This window comes from Phyllobates terribilis, unplaced genomic scaffold (assembly GCF_046119375.1).
Source record: "Phyllobates terribilis strain yellow unplaced genomic scaffold, ASM4611937v1 Scaffold_2__4_contigs__length_985480577, whole genome shotgun sequence".
Taxonomy (NCBI): domain Eukaryota; kingdom Metazoa; phylum Chordata; class Amphibia; order Anura; family Dendrobatidae; genus Phyllobates; species Phyllobates terribilis.
In genome coordinates this window covers 654,919,640-654,942,103 of record NW_027362762.1, presented here as the reverse complement: position 1 = coordinate 654,942,103, position 22,464 = coordinate 654,919,640, and the positions used below count along the sequence as shown (strand labels likewise).

Sequence of the window (22,464 nt, the reverse complement as noted above, 5' to 3'; positions counted from 1 at the left end):
TTAGTGCGTGTCCAGTCCCGTGCCCATAATTACCCCAAAGGATACAATTGAAAGACCAATTGAGTTTGTTCCCACCAAAACACCTTATGATCCTAGATGGATGCTGGCTGGACGACCTCACCCAAGTATGTATTTATGCCATGTCCAAAATGTGCAATTTGTATATGATTGATCTTAAAAATCAGACTGATAAGAGCATCCCGAGAGCTCAGTGAGGAAGTATATCCATCACTACACTGAAAACAGGGAGTATCAATTCCTTGCTTTTGATGCTACTTGGTTTCTTGGTCCACAACAATCTGTCTTGTAGAGTATGGACACACGAGGTAGATACACTGCAGATTTTACTGGTGGACAATGGGTTTGATTTTGATTTGCTGATGGTTTGTGGTAAAATTTACTATTCAATATCAGCACCTAAAAATGTATATTTGTGTACGTACCTCAAGGAACATGTCATTTGTAATGACACATCTACATCTACAAGAAAGCATCAAGAAATAATGGACAGAGCCATAAAACATGGTGATGGAACCCCAAGTGGGACCATTTCCACAGTGGTGTATATATCCACGTAGTTTGTAAGATTATGTAACCGCCAGGCTCATCACGGGTTACTAATATGCAGATGTAATTTATTGTAGCTCACTGCATTGTACTTTTCACTGTATTCATTAATTGTTGTTTCAGTATCCTGAAAGTTAGCAGATTATTACTTCTGTAAAAACCATTGTAACAGTAAACGGCAGCTTTATTTGTGCCGTTTCATGTAGAGCTTCATTTGTACTTTTATGAGCGGTTTCATTTTGTTATGGTTCTGACTGCATCTGAAAACCATGGAAGCTCCCAAACTTGCATCTATTTAAGACGGAAAATTGCTTCCCCAGCCTTCCCTTTGCGGTTTGGTTAAAGCTAATAACACCCCAATTCTGAGTTGTGCAAATGTCCTTAAACTCAGGGAAGAGAAGGTGAATGAGATTGAAGAAACACTAAATAGGTTTGTGGTTAGCTCCGTGTGCTCTATTTGGATAATATTTTTACATTCCCTCTGCGACTATTCATCCTCCTGTCTGAAATGCTAGCTCCAGCCAGGCTCCAAATCGGGTGGCTTTCAGATTTTAATTTAGTGGAGGCGTTAGGAAAAGCAGATGATTCCAGGTGATAAGTTAAAGTAGATATCTGGTAGGTGAAAAGTTAAAGCCATTTATTAGAGAAGATAGGGCTATGAGATTCTTCAATGTGACGCGAGACACTGGGCTGGAATCTAAACCAGCAGCTCCGGCTCATGATTGGAAGATAGGTCTGAATGGATGCTCACACTGTACATTGGGGCCAAGAAGCCTGCAATGTAGAACATAGTAATTACAAGGCTTTTTTCTCCATGATAAAACACTCTTGCCTGCCACTTTAAGTCAGGAAAGGTTACGGCACTTGGAGACATTGTTTTAATTGGTTTTGGGCTTATGATTTCAGAGGTTGGGGTTCAAATGAATCTGTTTTCTGCACTGACTGTTTGCCGTGCTTTAGCTTGTTTAAAGTGTCCGACGCAAGGAATAAGATGGAAACTATCAAGCATTAATCACTATGGTGCACTTTCCATACCTGCGATCATGCTGACTCAGGCATCTATGGGACACATGGCAGATTGCTTAGAGTTTGTCACAAGTCTTATTCCAACTTGGAAAAAAAAAAAAGATTTTGTTAATTGTATTATGATTTTCCAGCTTAATGAACTGTAGTGCAAATGAATATGAAAGGTTAATATTAGTTATTATTTCATACCTTGAAAGAAAAATTCTAAATGTTTGTCATTTTTCGTAGAAAATATCTGTAAATATCTCTTAAATTATGTATCATAATAATTATATCTAATAATTGTTATTTAAGCATTTACAGAACTGTGAGGGAGCAACTATTTCTTATTATTTCACCCCTACCGGCACCCTAGTGTTGTAGTACATGAAATGCCAATGGTAGTTATGGTACTCACTTGTACCGTTTCATCAAGGTGATCTAGTGGGCACGGCCACTGTACCAAGCAGCTTCTTATCAGTGCAAGCTTTGGTACTCCCCATCTCGAATAGTTTTTTTAAGCTTCTTCATTGATCATTCATGATTCTTTTTTTGTTTGTCTTCAGTTTTCCAACTGTTATCAGATATTTTAATGTGGGCCTGATAGAAGATTCATGTTGCCTGGCCTGATCCAAGTGAAGCATGAATTGATCACTGGCTGTTTTATTTCAGCCATGTGTGTTTTACTGTAATAAGTATTGTATTGTAATACTTTGAAAACCTGACTGGGATTGTGCATTTTGGACCTCTCCACACCCACTGTCCATGACTGACAGGTCCTCCTATGTGTGTTTAGGGAAAGACCGGTCAGTCTAAGGGAGTGGGGTAAGGAGAAACCGCCAGAGAACTGCCTCGTACTAGTCATCCGTGATGCTTAGTCCCCAGCTAGGCATTTCAGATATGTTTTCTCTGAAATGTAGCAGCAATTCAGAGCAAAATATACAATCTGCTGTCAAGTTCTCTTCCTCCTCTAAATTGTCCACCTTTCCACTCTTCAGCTGTGATGCACAGGATGGCTATCCGCTCAGCGTACATATTTATTTAAGAAAACCCATTTTTGCAGTTATCTCAATCCAAAACTAAGGATTGGGAATGTTGAAATCCAACATGCTTGATCCCATTTTCCACCCACATCTGCCATGAAGGGAAGAGTCAAGAGGCCCCAGATACATAAGCTTGCTCAAAATGGCAGGTTTGCTGGACAGTTATTTTATGTGGGTGCAGTTTTATAGTACTATATTCTGAAAAATTCTTGATATTTGCAGTGACGATCACTTTTATTGCATGTACTCTTCTAGGCCTTCTAGATCTGTTCTATGCCTTTCATCCTTCCTATACCAAATACTAATCTTCCTTGTGTGTTCTGCCGTATAGATATTGCAATAATTCTAATGTATGCCAAATAATGTAAAAACCTATTTATTTAATGTTTTCTTTAGCAGTGTCTACTGAAAGTTTACCTACTATAAGAGAATTGAAAATTGTGCCTTCCTATATGACCTTTTTCACTGAGTTATCTATTGAAGTCACGTAGGTAGATAGCAGTAGAGCCCATATCGCAAAGAGGCAACTGACAGCCAACATAAAAAGCAGGACTGAAATGGCACATGTGAATACAGTCTAAAACAAAATAGGAACTCAAACTTAGTAACTATGTTTCAATGGTATGATGCAAATTGTGTAATTGAGTATTTTTTCAGGTGCATTACCATGATGTTGTAAACCAAATGTCTTTACCTAGAACAACTTCTTATAGAAGATAGAATAATACTGATTTATAAAATTCAGAAAAAACGTCATACAATGAAACAAACATATAATTTTCTTGTTTCTATAGGTCAGAAAGGACAGTGGTTAAATGGATTCTTTGACCATGCATCTTTTCTGGAAATAATGCAGCCGTGGGCACAAACCGTAGTGGTTGGAAGAGCCAGGTGAGATGTAGTGTTCTACATTTGTACAGTAAATTATAGTTTTTATTTTACAAATGTTATTTGTTTGTTTTTTTAATTCTCTTCAGTTTTCCCTTTTCTCTATATACACCCATGCTAATCTTTGGTTTGCAAACAGTGTGTTCTCATACATTACAGCCATCCTGTTTTTTGGGGGTTTTTCATGATATGCACCTTACAGTAGGTATTTTTGAACCTTTAGGTTAGGCATAAATGTGTTGCCAATGGGGATGCTAATACTTGGGAGGCTTGCATTTTCATAATTTAATTTCATGTATCCCATGACACCAATCTGTGCTTATTTGTGGTCCTAGTCCTCTAACCCAATCATTTTTCTGTACTGATTATGCCTTCTCAGGAGAAATGTACAACTAGAGTTGTCTTCATCCAAGGGCAGGAAAAGCCGCACCATTTAAAAAGTAATTGGGGCAGATTTATGACAACTGTCGAAAATTAAAACAGTCTTTGTTGCCCATAGCATCCAATCACAGCACAGATCGGCTTTTCTTTTACCAGACAAGTTTAGGAAACTAGAACTGAACACTGAAATGTTGCTTTTGCAAACAAAAAGATATTCTCTTTTAGTTTTTTTTTTGCATGGAAAAGGAAAAAGGGGCCAAGTTCAAAGTAAAAAACCCTTGTGCCTAGTAGATTCCCAGAAGGTACTGATGTGTTGTCATATATGTGCACACAGCATCTTTATGAAGCCAGCACAGCTGCCAAGTTTTCCCAAGCGGCTTCCCAGCGGAAGATGCTGATTAATGAGAATGTCCCTTCTTTTAACCACTTTAGTGATGAAAGACTGAACATGTGCACAGCAATGTCTTTTTGACATTGCTGTGCATTATGTTCATTTTCTGAAAAATACGCAGTGTGACTGTGTATTTTTGCTGCATTCTTTTCTTCTGTGAACAAAGCCACTAAAAGAAAATATCCGGCAGAGGTCTTTTTTTAATAAAACAGAGTGCTATCAGGAAACTGCTGTGTTCAATTCTTGCGTTTTTACTTGTGTTTTTCAGCCATTTATTCGAATAGGTGAAACATGCTGCAAAAAACACTAAAAGCATTGAAATGCTGCATCTTGACAAAAATGCAACAAGGCTCAAAATATGTGCAGAAAAAAACAGTGTATACATAAGATTTCACAAATCTCATTGATTATGCTGGTGCTGGTAAAACGCTGTGTATTTTATGCACCAGATAGACTTTGTGAATAATGCAGCAAAATGACAATTGTGAAGATACCCTAAGGCCTCATTCAGATGTCTGTGTTTGTTCATGTACACAATAAAATAGTACTAGTGTCATCAGTATTTTGGATCCAAGTTTCATAAATGTTTGGTCAGTTTTTACCATCAAGATTCTCCTATTCTTGGCAATGTTAATCACAGACAGCACACCCATAGACTTGTATTGATACTTTTCATTAGCGATGCAGGTAAAAAATGGACAATCTCCTTGATTTTTGCATGGACACACGGTCTGCAAAAAAATAGACATGTGAACAGCCCCGTAGACTATAATGTGTACGTGTCATAGAACACATGCGTTACACAAGGATGTCTGAATGAGTCCTTAGACGGAGTGCTTCCAGTCCTTTAATTGTCCGGGGGGAAATAGCAATTGCTGAGTTCTTCAAAGAATATCTGAAGATGAGTTGTTCTTTGGTATATAATGCATATTATGCTCAGGATTCAGGATAAACCCTAAAAATAAAAAAAAAACTGCAATTTTCTGTCTGGAGTTGTTTGGCCGCTCTTGTGGTGATACACCGCAGTGAATGGTAAATGCACTTTCTGTGGTGCATGCTGTTAAAACAAATCAACTACTGAGTGAGAAAGGAAAATATGTCTTCTGTTCACAGTTTTCTTAGTATTACACAAGTCTACCTTACAAAAATAAATACAGATAAAAGGAATGAAAAACATAACACAAGAACAGCAATGAGCAAGATGAGGAAAACTTCGGACCATGTGAAAAAAAAAAAAAAACATTACCTTGATTTTTATTTGGCAATGTAGTGGTCATGGTCTGGTAGTATTGTGGCTTGCTTTCCGGACCTTTAAAGACCCTAGCAATGCCCCTAACATCGGCTCAATGTCCAAATATAGAATAACTTTGTCGGGGACCGTGCAGAGATCTGAGTCCCTCTGCAGTCTGCTCCATCTTTGATAATTCATGACTGTCAGATTCTGTGTAGGGAACTCACCATTTCCATGTACCCCTGACATTGGCTAAATATCCGAATATAGAATATGTGCAGGATCTGAGTCACTCTGCAGTCTGCTGGATCTTTGAGAATTCTGGACTTTCTGAAACTGCAGGGAACTCACCTTCCCATGCATGCATCAATATTCTGACAGCTATTGGTATTGAGGATGTAAGAGAGGGATGAAGATTTTTTGTATTATCGGGAGCACATCACCTGTTTACACAGGACGCTGTGCTGCCAAGAATGATGATTTTTTAAGCCTGATTAAAAATCATTGCACCCAATGAATGAGCGTTTTGCTCATTTGTCAATTTGCCGGGTGATTGTCCACCTGTTTAGACAGACCGATGATCAAGAATTACTGTTCCTATGAACACTCGTTTCCCGATTTCTAGCCCATCTGAATGGGCCTTAAAGGGGTTTTCCCACTAAGAAAAGTTCATTTTAATCAATAGATCTTGGAATAATAATAATTTCCACAATTGGATGTGTTTAAATAAAATGTTCCTGTGCTGAGATAATCTTATAAATGTGCTCCTGTGTAATGTGTGGCAAGACGACTCGCTCGGCTCTCCCGGAGGCAGACTCAGGACACACGTTCTCAGGATACCTTCCTGCTGGTTTATTATCTGGCATAAACTCATGCAGGGTTCCACAGGAAAAATAAACAAGACCCCTCTGGGTTAAACGGGAAAACAAAACAAAATGTAGCTCAGTCCATAGGTGAGCGGGTTCCGCCTGCTCTCGGTAGCACAAGGCAAAGTCCTTGTAAAAAGCTCTGCAGCTTCCACAGCACTATCTGGAGACTTCACTCTCCAGACCACGCTCCAGAGAAAAAAAAAGGGACTGAGCTTTTACACATTGCTCAGCCACACCCTGAGGGGAGGTAGGGGGAATGGCGTCCCGCCCTCTTTGCCATTCCCATAAAACCGCACACCCTTTAACAGTGTAAACCCACCAGCCTATAACACGCTGGCTGAAATAAAGTAGGTCTTAGTTCACACAGGAGAGCATCCTGAGTGACACATACCTCCCCTCACATATAAAACCAGTGACACTGTCACAAATGGCTGTGTCTGACCGTACAGAAACATGGTCTGATCATACCAAATCTCCTGGGCAGGGGAGGAAGCAAAAGAGTATACAGACATTACAGCAGGGGATCTCAGCTGATTCTTTCTGTGAGGTAAAAAATTTCCCTGCCTGTTTTTTAAAGCAATGTTTTACTTCAAAGAAAAAATCATTTAAGATTCCGCTGCTGTAATATCTGTATACTCTTTTGCTTCCTCCTCTGCCCAGGCGATGTGGTATGATCAGACTATGTTCCTGCATGGTCAGACACAGCCATTACACAGTACACAACAGGGGCACATTTATAAGATTATCTCAGCAAAGAAACATTTTATTTAAACACATCCAATTGTGGAAATTATTATTATTCCAAGATCTATTGATTTAAATGAACTTTTGTTTGTGGGAAAAACCCCTTTAAGCCTATAATGAAATGCTTTGCACGGGCTAGACAAACAACACAAGAAGTCTGAGACATTTAGTACTTTCTGTGCCCTCACATTGAATGGCTTTGATTGTAAGATGTAATATGTGTAATAGTGGATTTGGCCAATTTTTATCTTCTTCTCTTTAATCTGAGGAACTACAGCAAATGTTCTCCATGCAATGGGGTTCTGTGTCCCCAGTGTGATAGTGACTAATCCATAATAGAAGAGGTTCCCCAAAACTCCCAAGGGTTTCCTCATGGTAAAAAGGTTGGGAATCTTGGATAAGGCTACTAATTCAGCTGAACTTCTGCACACATGCCTTGTAAACTTGCTGGACATGCTGGTCCATTATTCTATATTTCATCCTTGTAACCTGGAGATGTCATTGTTACACGTATTTCATATTATTCATCGTACAAAATTAATAAATGTTATTTGTTTCATTCCACTGATTAGGTTCAAAAACTCGTTAGGGTATGTGCACATGATCAGTGTTCACTGCGGATTGGACGCAGCACACCTGCACTGCGTGCAATCCGCAGCAGCCAGATGTTACAGCATAGAGGATGGGTTTTATCCAAATCCCATGTCCACTATGCGTCTGCGGCACACCCACTTAAACTGACATGCGGCGCGTCTTTCCAGACCGCAGCATGCCAATTTCTCCAGCGGGTCCGCATGCAGGCTTTCCCCATAGATCTAATCTCTATACATGTGAGAAATAAAAAAAGAGGCCGGCGCTCATTTGCATAATGAGTGGAAGCCGGAGGTGGCTTCTCCGCAGCCTCGGGGCCGCAGCCGGCTCCGGATAGTCTGCACATACCCTTAGAAACCATACTGATCACTTAAGGTCCCAAAATATAATTAAATAGTGAATGGTTGTGGTGTTGGCAGACTGCCTGACGTGATGTAGTATCATGTCATGTTAGTTGCAGTGAAAGTTCCTGCCTACACAGATCATGTGATGATGTCATTTATGTAGCTGTGGGCTAAAACTGAAGGTGGGGCCGATGGTTTTTGCTTTTTTCTTCCTCTGGATCCAACATGGACTTCTGCCAAAGTGTATTGCAAGTAAATTAATAGGGAAGTTAAAGTGGTGTAAAAGCATGACTTTATTTTGTACCAATACATCATGACGAGTGTTGGTCACGCCAGTCTTGATGAGGAGATGTGCTGAAGTCAGACACTCCAGAATAATAAAGAGACATACACCTCTTCAGGAATCAGGAGCACCAAATTAGCAGCATGCACCCCTGTGTGTGCCTCGCCACAAATCCTACTCCAGTCCCTGCTGGAGTAAGATTTGTGGCATATGGAACGCTGTCATGAATTTGAGAGCGTCAGTCACCCCGTCCCTCCCCGGCTCCGCCCACTTTGTCAGAGCAGGGCAAAGTGGGGTGAGAACTCCAAAAGTCACATAATTTTAGCCCAGGCATCGTAAAAGCATTGGTGAATCGGGCCCTTTATGTGTAAGCTGTTGCTGTAATTACATTTTCAAATTAGTTGACATGGTTAGAAAAAATCTCTTTCTTAATATTAAGTAAAAATTAGTTTAATAAAACAATTTCCTTTATATTTGTGATTTTTTTTTTTTTTTTTTTAATAAGCCTTAGGGTATGTGCATACGGTATCTCATACAGTGGCTTGCAAAAGTATTCAACCCTCTTGGCATTTTTTGTGTTTTGCTACCTCACAACCTGAAATTTCCCTGTTTTTTTTTTTTTTTTGAGGGTTTGCATCAGTTCATGCAAAGAACATGCTGTTAACATTTGGTTTTCTTTTTTTCGTGAAGCAAACAACAAATAGGACAAAATAACTGAAAACTTCAGTCTGCCTAACTATTCATCCCCCTAAAGTCAGAACTTTGTAGAGCGTCTTTTTGCGGCATTTGAGCTGCAAGAGACTTATCCAAAGTGACTATGAGCTTTCCACATTTTGCCACTGTGATTTTTGACCAGTTCCTCAAGCAAAAGTGTTCCAGCTCCTTCAAGTTAGATGGTTTCCTCTCTTGAACAGTAATCTTCAAGTCTGACCACAGATTCTCAATTGGATTAAGGTCTGGGCTTTAACTAGACCACTTCAAAACATTTACACATTTCCCCTTAAACCACTCGAGTGTTGCTTAGCAGTATGCTTTGGGTCATTGTCTTGTTGGAAGGTGAACCTCCATCCCAGTCTCAAATTACTGACAGACTGAAACAGGTTTTGCTCAAGAATATTCCTGTATTTCACACCATCCATCTTCCCCTTGACTCAGACCATTTTTCCTGTCTTTTCTCCGCCGAAAAACATCCCCACAGCATGATGCTGCCACCACCATATTTCACTGTGGGGATGGTGTTCTTGGGGTGACAAGCTGTGTTGGTTTGGCGCCAGACATAGCAATTTATCTTGGTGGACAAAAAGTTCAATTTTGGTCTTATCTGACCACAGCAATTTTCTCCATACAATTGCAAAGTCTCCCACATGTCTTTTGGCAAACTCAACACGACACTTAAAATTTTTGTAAGTAAAGGCTTTTTCTGCCCACTCTTCCATAAAGGCTGCATCTCTTAAGTGTATGGCTTATTGCGGTCGCATGGACAGATACTCCAGTCTCTGATTGGGAACGCTGCAGCTCCTTCAGAGCTACCTTTGGTCTCCATGTTGCCTCTGTTTCAAGCTCTGCTTGCCCTGGGCGAGAGTTTTGGTGGGCGGCCCTTTCTTGGCAGGTTTGTTGTGGTGCCATGTTCTTTGCATTTGTTGATAATGGATTTGATGGTGCTTCGGGGGATTATCAAAGATTGGGATATTTTTTTATAATCAAACCCTGACTTTGTCCCTGACTTGTTTGGAGATCTCCTTGGTCTTCATGGTGGTGTTTGGTTAGTGGTGCCTCTTGCTTAATGGTGTTGCATCCTCTGTGGCCTTTCAGAAAGGTGTGTATATACTGACAGACCATGTGACACTTAGATTGCACATAGGTGGACTTCTTTTCACTAAGCATGTGACTTATGAAGACCATTTCTTGCACCAGAAATTTTTATGGCCTTTATAGCAAAATGAGTGAATACATATGCACATGCCAATTTTTAGGTATTTGATCCCATAAATGTAATTTATGCCTATATTTTTCTCACTTCACCAACTTAGACTATGTAGTGCTAATGCATCACACACAAATCGGATTGCAAACATATTTAAACACAGGTTGTAATGTAACAAAACAGGTAAAAAGCCAAAGGGATGAATACTTTCACAAGCCACAGTAAACCCTTGTTTTCCCAGAAGCGTCTTATTTTGTCGTCTTTTATGTAGTTTTTACAATGCCTTTTCTTATATAAAATAGTGGAGGCTTCCAAGCAGAAACCACTTAAAGAATGGACAGGTCACTTTTTTTTACCACTTCACGGCTCCAAAGCTTGAACTGGTTATGAGAAGTTAAAAAGACGGAATATATGTACAGCAAGTCTTTTCAACTTTGCTTTTTCAGTCAGCTTTCAGACAGAATCAGCCTGAAAAAGATGCCTATTGCACATACACTTTGGGTGGTTTCATACAGTATTTTTTAAGCTTTAGCCTGAAGTGGATCCAGCAAGAAGGCCAAGTTCCCACGATGAGTATTTGGTGCATTTTTTCCGCTGCATATTTTCATGCTCATGTAGCGAACTACAACTCAATTACAATGGATAAGATTCATGTGAATTTCATGATCACTGCTGTTTTTAACGCTGCTGAAATTGATGTGTGGTGCGTGTTTTAAATCAGAAAGATGTCCGTTTCTTTTGCGGTAAATATGCTGTTTACTTTTGGATTTTCCCTATAGACATGAATGAGGTGTGGAAAATGCACAGATAAAACCGTATATTAATTTCAACCCCTTAACCCCTTTCCGACCTTGTCAGTAATAGTACGTAGCTGTGCCCTGGGACTTATGGACCAGCTACGTATTATTACGTGCTCTGCGATCGCGCCCGCACACAAGCGGTGCGGGGTGATCGCCCGCCGGGTGTCAGCTGATTGTCACAGCTGACACCCGGTTCTATGTGCTGGGAGCAGTCCCGCACCGCTCCCGGTACATTAACCCCCGCAATGCTGTGATCGAAGTCGATCGCAGCATTGCGGTGGCAAGGGGGGAGGTGATCGTTATACTCACCTCTCCTGTCGGCGTCCAGCGATGTCTGCGGCGACTTCCGGATGTTGCCATGTCGACCCGATGTCGTCATGACAACATCCGGGTCACCAGGAGGCAGGACTTTACTTTGGTCATGCGCAGTGCGCGACCAAAGTAATGTCTCCCCTGTGTGCAGCGCTAACAGGCTGCATGGCATAGGGAGCTGCTGCTCTCTATGCCATGCAGCCGATCAGGCTGCAAAAAGTGAAAGTCCTATAGTGGGACAATTTGTAAAAGTAAAAAGAAAAGTAGAAAAGTGGAAAAAAAAATAAAAAAAAAAATTGTAAAAATATAAAAAAAAAATTAAAAAAATAATCCCCCCAAAATAAAAATATATTAAACCCATAAAATTTATTTATTATGAAAAAAAAATAAAACAATAAAAGTACACATATTTGGTATCGCCGTGTACGGAATGACCTGACCTATAAAACTATCCCACTAGTTAACCACTTTAGTGAACACGGTAAAAAAAACAACAACAAAAAACGAAGCAAAAAACAATGCTTTATCATCATACTTCCAAGCAAAAAATGGAATAACACGCGATCAAAAAGACGAATGTAAATAAAAATGGTACCGCTGAAAACGTCATCTTGTCCCGCAAAAAACAAGCCACCACACAGCTCCATCATCCGAAAAATAAAAATGTTATAGCTCTCAGAATAAAGCGATACAAAAAATGTTTTTTTCTAGAAAATCGTTTTTATTGTATAAAAGCGCCAAAACATAAAAAAACTATATAAATGCGGTACCACTGTAAACGTACTAACCCAAAGAATAGCGCTGCATTATCAATTTTACCACACGCGGAACGGCATAAAAAAAAAACGCAAAAAAAAAATTCCTGAATTGTTGGTTTTTTTTTATTCTGCCTCCCAAAAATCAGAATAGAAAGCGATCAAAAAATGTCACATACCTGGAAATGGTACCAATAAAAACGTCAACTTGTCCCGCAAAAAACAAGCAGTCACATGACTGTCGGCCAAAATCTGGAAAAATTATAGCTCTCAAAATATGGTGATTAGTGTTAAGCGAGTATGTTTTGTCCGAGTATGCTCGGGCCGAGCTCCGAGTATTTACAGCTGCTCGGTGATATGGTTAAATCGCTCCCGTGTGCATGATTTGCAACTGTTTGGCAGCTTTATTACATGTGAGGAATGTGTAAAAAATAGACATTCCTCCCATGTAATAAAACTGTCAAACAGTTGCAAATCATGCACACGGGAGTGATTCAAGCATATCACCAAGCAGCTATAAATACTCGGTGCTCTGCCCGAGCGTACTCGGCGAAAGGGTTAACAGAACATACTCGCTCAACACTAATGGTGATGCAAAACCTAGTCTCTGCAAAAAAAAAAGCGTCTTTTAGTATGTGACAGCTGTCAATCATAAAAACCCGATATGAATCTGGTATCGCTGTGGTCGCACCGACCCGAAGAATAAAGTCATCTAATCACTTATACCACACGAGGAACGGTGTAAAAAAATAAACTCTAGGGTTAGGGTTGTGCTAGGGTTAGGGTTGGGGCTAGGGCTAGAGTTGGGGTTGGGATTGGGCTAGGGCTATGGTTGTGGTTGGGGTTAGGGTTGTATTAGAGTTGGGGTTGGGATTTTTTCAAAATTAAAGAAAAAAAAAATGATGACAATGTGGTGACCAGTGTTGAGCGCAAGTGCTTGCTACTTGAGTTTGCATCGGGTGCTCGGGTATGCACTGAGTATCGCGGGTGTTCGAGTGATGTGCTCGAGTCTCTGCCCCATATGCTTTGCGGCCAAAAAAAACGTTGCTGGGATCGCCTGCCATGCAGGAGCGATCCCCGCTTGTTTTTTTTTGGGTGTCTAACAACCGTGAAACATGCGGGGCAGGGACTCGAGCATGTCACTCGAGCACCCGCAATACTTGGTGCATACCCGAGTACCCGATGCAAACTCAAGTAGCGAGCGCTTGCGCTCAAGACTAATGACAACTTATTCAATATGATGACCTAATGTTATCAAATTCTGTCATACCTTTGGGTTCAAAATGTACACTATACCCCTTGATAAAATCCTTGAGGGGCCTAGTTTCCAAAATGGAGTCAATTGTGGGGGGTTTCCACTATTTTGGCACATCAGGGGCTCCCGAAATGCGACATGGTGTCCGCTCTTGATTTCAGCCAATTTTGCGTTCAAAAAGTCACACAGTGCTCCTTCCCTTCTGAACCCTGACGTTACACAAACACAAACAGTGTATTTTCCCCACATATGGGGTATTGGCGTACTCAGGAAAAATTGCACAACAGTTTTTAGGTTCCATTTTCTCCTCTTACCCTTGCGAAACTAAAAAATTTGGGTCAAAAATATCATTTTTGTGGAAAAAGTTAGATTTTTTTTTATTTTCCCGGCTTCATGTTCTAAACTTCTGTGAATCACCTGGGGGTTAAGGGTGCTCACCACACATCTAGATAAGTCCCCACAGGGGTCTAGTTTCCAAAATGGTGTCACTTGTGGGTGTTTTCCACTGTTTAGGTACATCAGGTGCACATCCACTAATTATTCAAGCAAATTTTACATTCAAAAAGTCAAATGGCGCTCCTTCCCTTCCGAACCCTGCCGTGTGCCCAAACAGTGGTTTTCCCCCACATATGGGGTGTCTGCTTACTCAGGAGAGATTGCACAACAAGTTTCATGGTTCAATTTCTCCTGTTACCCTTATGAAAATGCAAAACTGGGGGCTGAAAAACATTTTTGTGGGAAAAATGTGAAAATTTTATTTTCACGGCTCCATGTTATAAACTTCTTTGAAGCACCTGGGGGTTCAAGGTGCTAACTATACATCTATATAAGTTCCCTGAGGGGTCTAGTTTCCAAAATGATGTACTTGTGGGGGGTTTCCACTGTTTAGGCACATCAGGGGTTCTCCAAACGCAACATGGCGTCCACTAATTATTCAAGCAAATTTTACATTCAAAAAGTCAAATGGCGCTCCTTCCCTTCTGAGCCCTGCTGTGCGCCCAAACGGTGTTTTTTTCCCCACGTACGGGGTATCTGCGTGCCCAGGGAAAATTGCACAACAAATTTTGGGGTCCATTTTTTCCTGTTACCCCTGCAAAAATAAAAAAATTGGGGTCTAAAGTAACTTTTTTGTGAAAAAAGTTAAATGTTAATTTTTTTCTTCCCCAATCCAAAAATTCCTGTGAAGCACGTGAAGGGTTAATAAACTTCTTGAATTTGGTTTTGAGCACCTTGAGGGGGGTGCAGTTTTTAGAATGGTGTCACTTTTGGGTATTTTCTGTCATAAAGGCCCCTCAAAGTCACTTTAAATGTGATGTGGTCCCTAAAAAAATGGTTTTGTAAATTTTGTTGAAAAACTGAGAAATCGCTGATCAACTTTCAACCCTTATAGCGCACTAATAAAAGATATTTTGGTTCCAAAATTGTGCTGATGTAAAGTAGACATGTGGAAAGTGTTATTTATTAACTATTTTGTGTGACATATCTCTCTGATTTAACGGAATAAAAATTCAAATTTTGAAAATTGTGAAATTTTCAAAATTTTCGCCAAATTTCCAATTTTTTCACAAATAAATGCAAGTGATATCGAAGACATTTTACCACTATCATGAAGTACAATATGTCACGAAAAAACATTCTCAGAATCAGGGGGATCCGTTGAAGCGTTCTAGAGCTATTACCTCATAAAGTGACAGTGGTCAGAATTGTAAAAATTGGCCTGGTCATTAACGTGCAAACCACCCTCGGGGGTAAAGGGGTTAATGACCAAGAAACATTTTTTTCGATCTGACCAATGTCATTTTATGTGGTAATAACTCTGGAACGCTTCAACTCATTCCAGTGATTCTCAGACTTTTTCTTCATGACAATACTTTATCTTAGTGGTAAATTTAGGTCAATATGTGTTGCCTTTTTTTGTGAAAATATCGTAATAATATTTTACCAATCATTTTGAGAGATTGCAATTTTTTCAAATTTTCAATCTTTATATCCTAAACAGCTAGTCATGCTGTACAAATTAATTAATAAATAAATAACAAATAATAAATAAATAACATGTCCCATATGCCTACTTTACATCTGCATCATTTTTCAAACGTCATTTTATTTTGTTAGAATGTTAGAGAAATTAAAAGGTTAGTAGCAATTTTTCATTTATTCAATAATTTTACAAAACCTGTTTCTTTAGGGACCTATTCAGATTTAAGTGGAGTTCGAGGGGCCTACATATTGGAAACTCCCCTAAAGTGATACCATTTTAAAAAACGCACCCCTCAAATACTTCAAAACAGCTGTCAGGAAATTTTTTAATCCTTCCAGCTAAATTTACATTCCGAATACCAAATGTCACTTTTTTATTTTTTTGCTGAATGAGTCATATTCGGGCTTGACTTTTGTGGGACAGCTTAGTGTTTTCATTTCTAACATTTTCTTTTGCATGTATTAGATGAAAAAGCGACATTTTTGGTATTAATTTTTTATGGTGTATGTTGTACGGAATAAATAACATGACTGTTTTATAGACTGTGCTCCTTCAGGCTTGGCAATACCAATTATGTGAATATTTTTGTTTTAACTCAAGCGCTACATTTTTAGTGGCGAACCAGGTTTTCAAGATTTATGTTTGCTTTCTTGGTGTGTTTTTTTTTTTTTTTTTACTCGTTTTGTGTAACTTTTTTACTTTTTCACTTCATCCCAATGTGGGACATGAATATTTTTTTACTTTCATCGCTGGTCTTATGCATTGGAGTACACGTGTACTGCAGGGCCTGAGACCTGTCAGTGTCTCTTACTCAGCTTTTACGCCCTGCTTATAGCAGAATCTAACAGGCCACTGTACCCTGGTGTCATCAGATGAACTCTGGGCACCATTGCAACCATAGGCACAATCGTGGGTGGCGATGGTGTCAAAAGGGGTCTGTTAACCCCCGTTTAACCACTTAGATGCCACTGTCGCGTTTGATAGTAATATTTAAGAGGTTAATCATCGCCAATCAGTTCCAAAATCGGTCCAGGGTGGTGCCGCAGTGTGTCAGCTGTCATATACAAATGTTACCTGTGGGATTTTTGGCCGCGTGGGGCGCTATTCACTGATTCCTGATTGCCGTTTTAATGTATATCGGAGGTCTTTAAGGGGTTAAGTGAGTTTCTTCAGCGGAAATGCAGTAAAAACCTATATAAACCACATGTAACTTTATAAAGTTTTATCAAAGCGAGGTAGTTCTTCAGAGATAGCAGGCGCTATGAAAATCAAATACACACAAGCATAATTGGAAAATTATAAACTTTTTATTAAATATAGAAAAACATAAAACCTATATATAAAAATGGAAACAATGGCGGAAAAAGGTATCATTGCCTGAAGGAAGCAGACCTACAGTATGAACCAGAGTGATTTGTCAATAATGCAATAGGTACAATAGGTGGAAGTACAAAGTATTATCAGATATGTTTGCACAAGCCCAATCAGATAAAGTGTAATGAAATGACGTGTTATTCGGCAAGTGCTGAAAAATAGTTCTAAAATAAAATCATATTTGGTTGTCTGCACATCATTACATATACTGGTCCATGATAACATGGCAAGATTGTGACTACCGAGGAAAAAATGGGGAGAGATGTCACAAAACTTGTCAAAGTACAAAACATCAGGGAAAAGGGAGAAATAAATACCCACAATGTGTCTGCCTCTTCTGATGGCCACCCCATAGAAGGCAGACACATTGAAGGTATTTATTCCTCCCTTTTGCCATGATCTCCCATCGGCACCCAAAGATGGAAATTGTGTGGTTCTGTTGGTTGATATGGCACTCAAGGGCAAGTAGTGTCCGTCCGCTATACTGGCCTGTTCTGATGTTAGCAATATTTTAGCGGTAAAAATATGATTTTTCATTCCTGTCAGTCTACTTTACATTAATTCCTGTGTAGCACCTGAAGGGTTAGCAAACTACCTGACAGCAGTTTAAACATATTTAGGGGTGCTTTTTTTAAAAAAAATGTTATCACTTTTGGGGGCTTTCCAATGTACATGTCCCCCAATGTCACTTCAAAACTGAATAGGTCCCTGCAAAAATAAGTTTTGTAAATTTCCTTGCTGCTAAATTTATAAACCTTCAAACCATCCTAACAAAATAAAAGAACATTTGACAAATGGTGTTGATGTCAGGTAGACATAAGGCAAGTGTTATTTATTAACTATTGTGTGCTATGACTGGATTATATGTAAAAATATTCAAAGTTTGAAAATTGCTAATGTTTTTGACACTGTCAAATTTCTGATATTTTTATAAAGAAAAGCAAAACATATCGACCTAAGCTTACCTGTATTATAAAGTACAATATGTCATGGAAAAACAAGCTAAAAATCACTGGGATATGTTGAAACTTTCCAAAGTTATAGCCACATAAACGGACACTGTCAGATTTGAAAAATGTGTCTTGGTCACAAACACGTGAAAGATCAAAAAAAGAGACAACATCTACAAAAAAATCTACAGCTTCAAAAACACACCAAATACTAAGGGTGGTAACTTAGACTATGGGTATGTACATGTGACACCCCAGGGGTCTGGTTGCCACAGTAACGTAATGTTATGTCTGAGAGCAGGTGGGAGGTCCTTTAGTCAGGGATCCTGTGCATGCCACACCTCCTGCCCAGTCTTGGGAGGGGAAGAACTTCCCCTATATAAACCTGGGGCTGAGGCAGGGTGAGTGAGTAGAAGAAGAGAAGAAGTAGAGACAGCATAGGAAGAAACAGCAGTTACAAGGAGTCAGGGGCTGGCAGCTGCAGAGTTCGCCCTGACTAAGAAGACTTTTTACCGGACCCGGAGTCCGAGGCTGTGGGGACTAATTCCTGCCCAGCAGCAGAATCCGTCAGGCAGGGGATTTCAGGTCCTCTGGCCCAGAAGCCCGAAGGCACGGTCACACGCGTGGGACCAGCACCGCCATCGTGGAGCGGAAGCCATTAGAAGGCCCCGAGTCACCGGCCATACGGGTGAGCACCACACGGTACACTCAGGGACGTGGGCTACTTACATCAGCTCCTAGCAAGGTAGCCAGAAGAGTACAGTCAGTTTGGGAGGCCTACAACTACGCCTGGCCAGGGGAGATCCCATCTGCTCAAGGACTGACCAGGCCCCATCCGCTAGCAAGTACTCCGGGAGGGTCTTTTGTTGTTACCAGTAAAGACCCTGAACTACACCGTACCGTCTCTGAGTGGTTCCTGCTACCCCCATCATCCACGTCGACTGCCCTGAGGCCATACCCCTCCCGTTGGGGGTTATACTATCACGCTGCACAATCCCACCATCGGCCTCAGCGGTCTGCCCTGCAGCAGCAGCCCCCTGGCTGCACTCAACGGGTGGCGTAGTCATCAACCATTTACTACTAATGGACTGCCGTCTAGTTTGACTCCCTGGGCACGGACCGGGTCACCGCCACGAGACTACAACCCTCCACAGATCCGGCTCCGGGTAAGCTCCCGCATGCGCAGCGCAGCGCGACACAGGCCCAGGGGCGCGTCAACTTTGGCGTAGTCGGCAGGATTTCGTGCCCGCAACCACCGGGTACTGCGTGCCTGAAAAGCAAAGACTGTTCAAACTTACCAGTGGTGAAGATTCCCGCTATCCGTGGAGGTTTCCCGCCATCCGGCGCCATCTTCTACCTTCTTCCCGCCATCCGCGAAGTTTTCCCGCCATCCGGCGCCATCTTCGACCTTCTTCCCGCCATCCGTGGAGTTTTCCCGCCATTGGACGCCATCTTGAGGACGCCGCGCGGGAAGAAGAGGGGCGTGGACTCCGAAAGCGCGCGAGAACTGAAGCCCCGCCTCACGTCCGGACGTTGCGTAAGGTCCTGGAAGGAGCCCAGCAGACGCCGACGTCACAGGAGCGCGACGGAAGGTCCTCAACCCTGACGATCCACTGCGGAGCCGCGGCCTACGGAAGAGGATCATCGCAAGGTAGGCCACGGTCCACTAGGGGGGAGGAAGATGTCGGATACGGAGGAGAGCTTCACTGCCTCAACCCCCGCCAGCGCTACCGCTGCTGCAGTTATGCCCTTCACCATGCCCTATATCCCGGGAGCAGCTTGGCTACCCCAGTACTCAGGGGAGTCACATACCCTGCATGACTTTAGAGAAAAGCTGGATAGCCTCTTCCAGGTGTACCCCCTCACAGAAGAGCAAAAAGTGAGCATCCTGGTGGCCCAACTAACCGGGGCAGCCAAAAGAGAAGTAAAATCTTGGCCACCTGGGAGGAGGACTGTCGCAGAGATACTAACCCGGCTGAGGGACACCTTCGATACCCGCACCTCAGCCGAGATCAAGCTTAGATTCTACGGGTGCAAGCAGCGAGCGCATGAGAGTATAAGGGACTATGCACTAAACCTACAAGAGGCCCTGAGGGCCATAAAGCAGACCGACCCTGATGGGGTGGGAAACGAGGACAGGCTGTTGACTGAACAATTTATAGAGGGTTTATATTGCAATGCCCACCGAACCCAGTTGCGGGCAATGGCCTTACAGGATCCCCATCTGGACTTTGCACAGTTCAAGGATAGAGCTATCCGGGTGCTCCGAGAACCAGCACCGGGTGGCGTTGTGACCCACAGGCGCCCAGCTATCACTTACCACCAGGAGGCGGCGCCCTTGTCGACAGGGCCTGTGGGAGCTCATGCGCAGGCTTTGGACAATGACCCGGCTCCAGACCTACACCATCAGGTCCAAGAGCTAGTTAAGAGCGTTGCTGCGCTAACCCGAACTGTGCAGTCTTTACAGGTTTCCACCCCAGGGAAGATCCAGCTGGCATCCGGACCGGAGGACATCCCGTGGCGTCGACCAAGGAGGACCCCACCGGCCAGAGGAAGACCCAGTGACCGATACAGCGAGGACGGACGACCCATCTGCCGCCGCTGCAATCAACCCGGACATATGGAAAGGTACTGTTCTTTAAACGGGCACAACCTGGGGTAGAGGGCCAACCCCCAGGAAAAAGATCACCAGGCCCATCGAACTGGCGCGACAGATATGTGGGAGGACGTCCAGTCTTGCCTGTGGTACTGGATGGCATTCCCATGAGTGCCCTACTGGATACCGGGTCACAGGTCACCACCATCCCGTACGTGCTCTTCAAGCAGTACTGGAATGACTCGGATATTACCCGCTACCCTGACGACGACTTGAGTATCATCGCCAGCAATGGCCAGCCCGTGCCACAGATCGGATTTAAAGAGGTGACCCTCAAAATCGGTAGAGTCGAACTGGCCGCACAGGGACTGATCATTGTAGATATTGATAAACATGAGAGTCACCCAAAAATAACTCTAGGAACTAACGTAATTGAAAATTGTCTTGCAGAGGTGATTTTCCTTTTACAGCAGGTTGCCAAGAACGCCAGCTCCGGCGAGCAGCGGGTGCTCCAGAAAGAGATCCGGGCACTGATGCAACGGCAACAAGTGGGACTCTCCGGCGGTGAGATTGGTAGCGTAAGAATGTGTGACCCTTTTCCTATTGCCATGCCCCCAAAAAGTGAAATGATGATTTGGTGCCGGGCAGCTATTGGTCTGAGAGGTAGAGATTACCAGGCAATGGTAGAACCAGTTTACTCAGACAGTAGGCCCACCATTTTGACAGCACGGGGGGTGGTCAATGTACGCCATGGGAGGGTGCCCGTTCGCATAATAAATATCGGGGAGAGGGAAGTGTACCTGCCCCGGTATGCCACGCTAGCCAAATTATATACCACTAATCAAAATTCTATACAATCTGTGGAACCCTTGCCTCCATCTCACCCGGAGGAAGGTAACGGCTCTAAGAAAGACATGGAGGACTGGTGTCAGCAACTACATCTGGGTACTGACTCCACTCCCTCACATCAGAAACAAGGAGTCTATCGGGTGGTTCAAGAGTATGAGAGAGTGTTTAGTAAACACCCGTTAGACTTCGGGCGAGTCAAGGGGGTAGAACACCGCATCCCCACGGGAGATCATCCTCCCATAAAAGAGAGGTATCGACCCGTACCCCCTGCACATTACCAACACGCCAAGGGGATGCTTAGAGACATGAAGGAGGCTGGGGTAATCCGGGATAGCTGTAGCCCCTGGGCAGCCCCACTAGTTTTAGTCAAAAAGAAAGACAACACCATGAGGATGTGTGTAGATTACCGGAAAATCAACCGTATCACACACAAGGATGCGTACCCCTTACCAAGGATAGAGGAGTCATTGGCTGCTTTAAGATCTGCTAACTTCTTCTCTACCTTGGATCTCACTAGCGGGTACTGGCAGGTTCCTGTAGCAGAGGCGGACCGGGAGAAGACCGCATTCACCACCCCGATGGGACTTAGCGAGTTCACCTGCATGCCGTTCGGACTCTGCAACGCCCCAGGAACCTTCCAACGATTAATGGAGTGCTGTCTGGGCCACAGAAACTTCGAGACGGTCCTGTTGTACCTGGACGATGTCATCGTATACTCCAAAACTTATGAGGACCACCTGAAACACCTGGCGGAGGTGTTCGAAGCTCTGGCGAGTTACGGCCTAAAGGTGAAACCCTCCAAGTGTCACCTCCTGAAACCAAAGGTGCAATACCTGGGACACGTGGTGAGCGCTGACGGAGTGGCTCCCGACCCCGATAAGATCACCGCAATTAAGGGATGGCCAAGCCCCTCCAGCGTAAAAGAAGTGCGGCAGTTCCTAGGGTTGGTAGGCTACTACCGAAGGTTTATTCCCGGTTTCACCAAAAAGGCAGCACCTATGCAGGACCTCCTGATAGGCCAGTCCCGGAAGGCCAAGAACCAGAAGCCGCCCTTCAAATGGGAAAAGCTAGAAGAAGAGTCCTTCCGCCAGCTGAAGATGGCCCTCACGGGGGATGAAATCTTGGCGTACCCGGACTATAGCCAGCCCTTCATCCTCTACACCGACGCCAGTAACATCGGGCTAGGAGCCGTACTGTCCCAGATTCAGCAGGGGAGAGAACGAGTAATCTCCTATGCCAGCCGAAAACTGCGACCCACCGAAAGGAACCCCGAAAATTACAGCTCATTTAAGCTAGAGTTCCTGGCCGTGGTATGGGCAGTCACCGAGCGC

At 42.7% G+C, this 22,464-nt stretch overlaps 1 protein-coding gene across 2 annotated transcripts in view; it reads left to right on the top strand.

Moving 5' to 3' along the window:
• ACACA (acetyl-CoA carboxylase alpha) overlaps positions 1-22,464 on the top strand; it is a 486,736-nt gene that overhangs the window by 365,782 nt on the left and 98,490 nt on the right. For both annotated transcript variants that reach the window (XM_073666704.1, XM_073666703.1), the window contains exons 47-48: positions 5-125; positions 3,410-3,506. In XM_073666704.1, the coding sequence (XP_073522805.1) occupies positions 5-125; positions 3,410-3,506 (218 nt within the window). The remainder of the gene's footprint in view (positions 1-4; positions 126-3,409; positions 3,507-22,464) is intronic.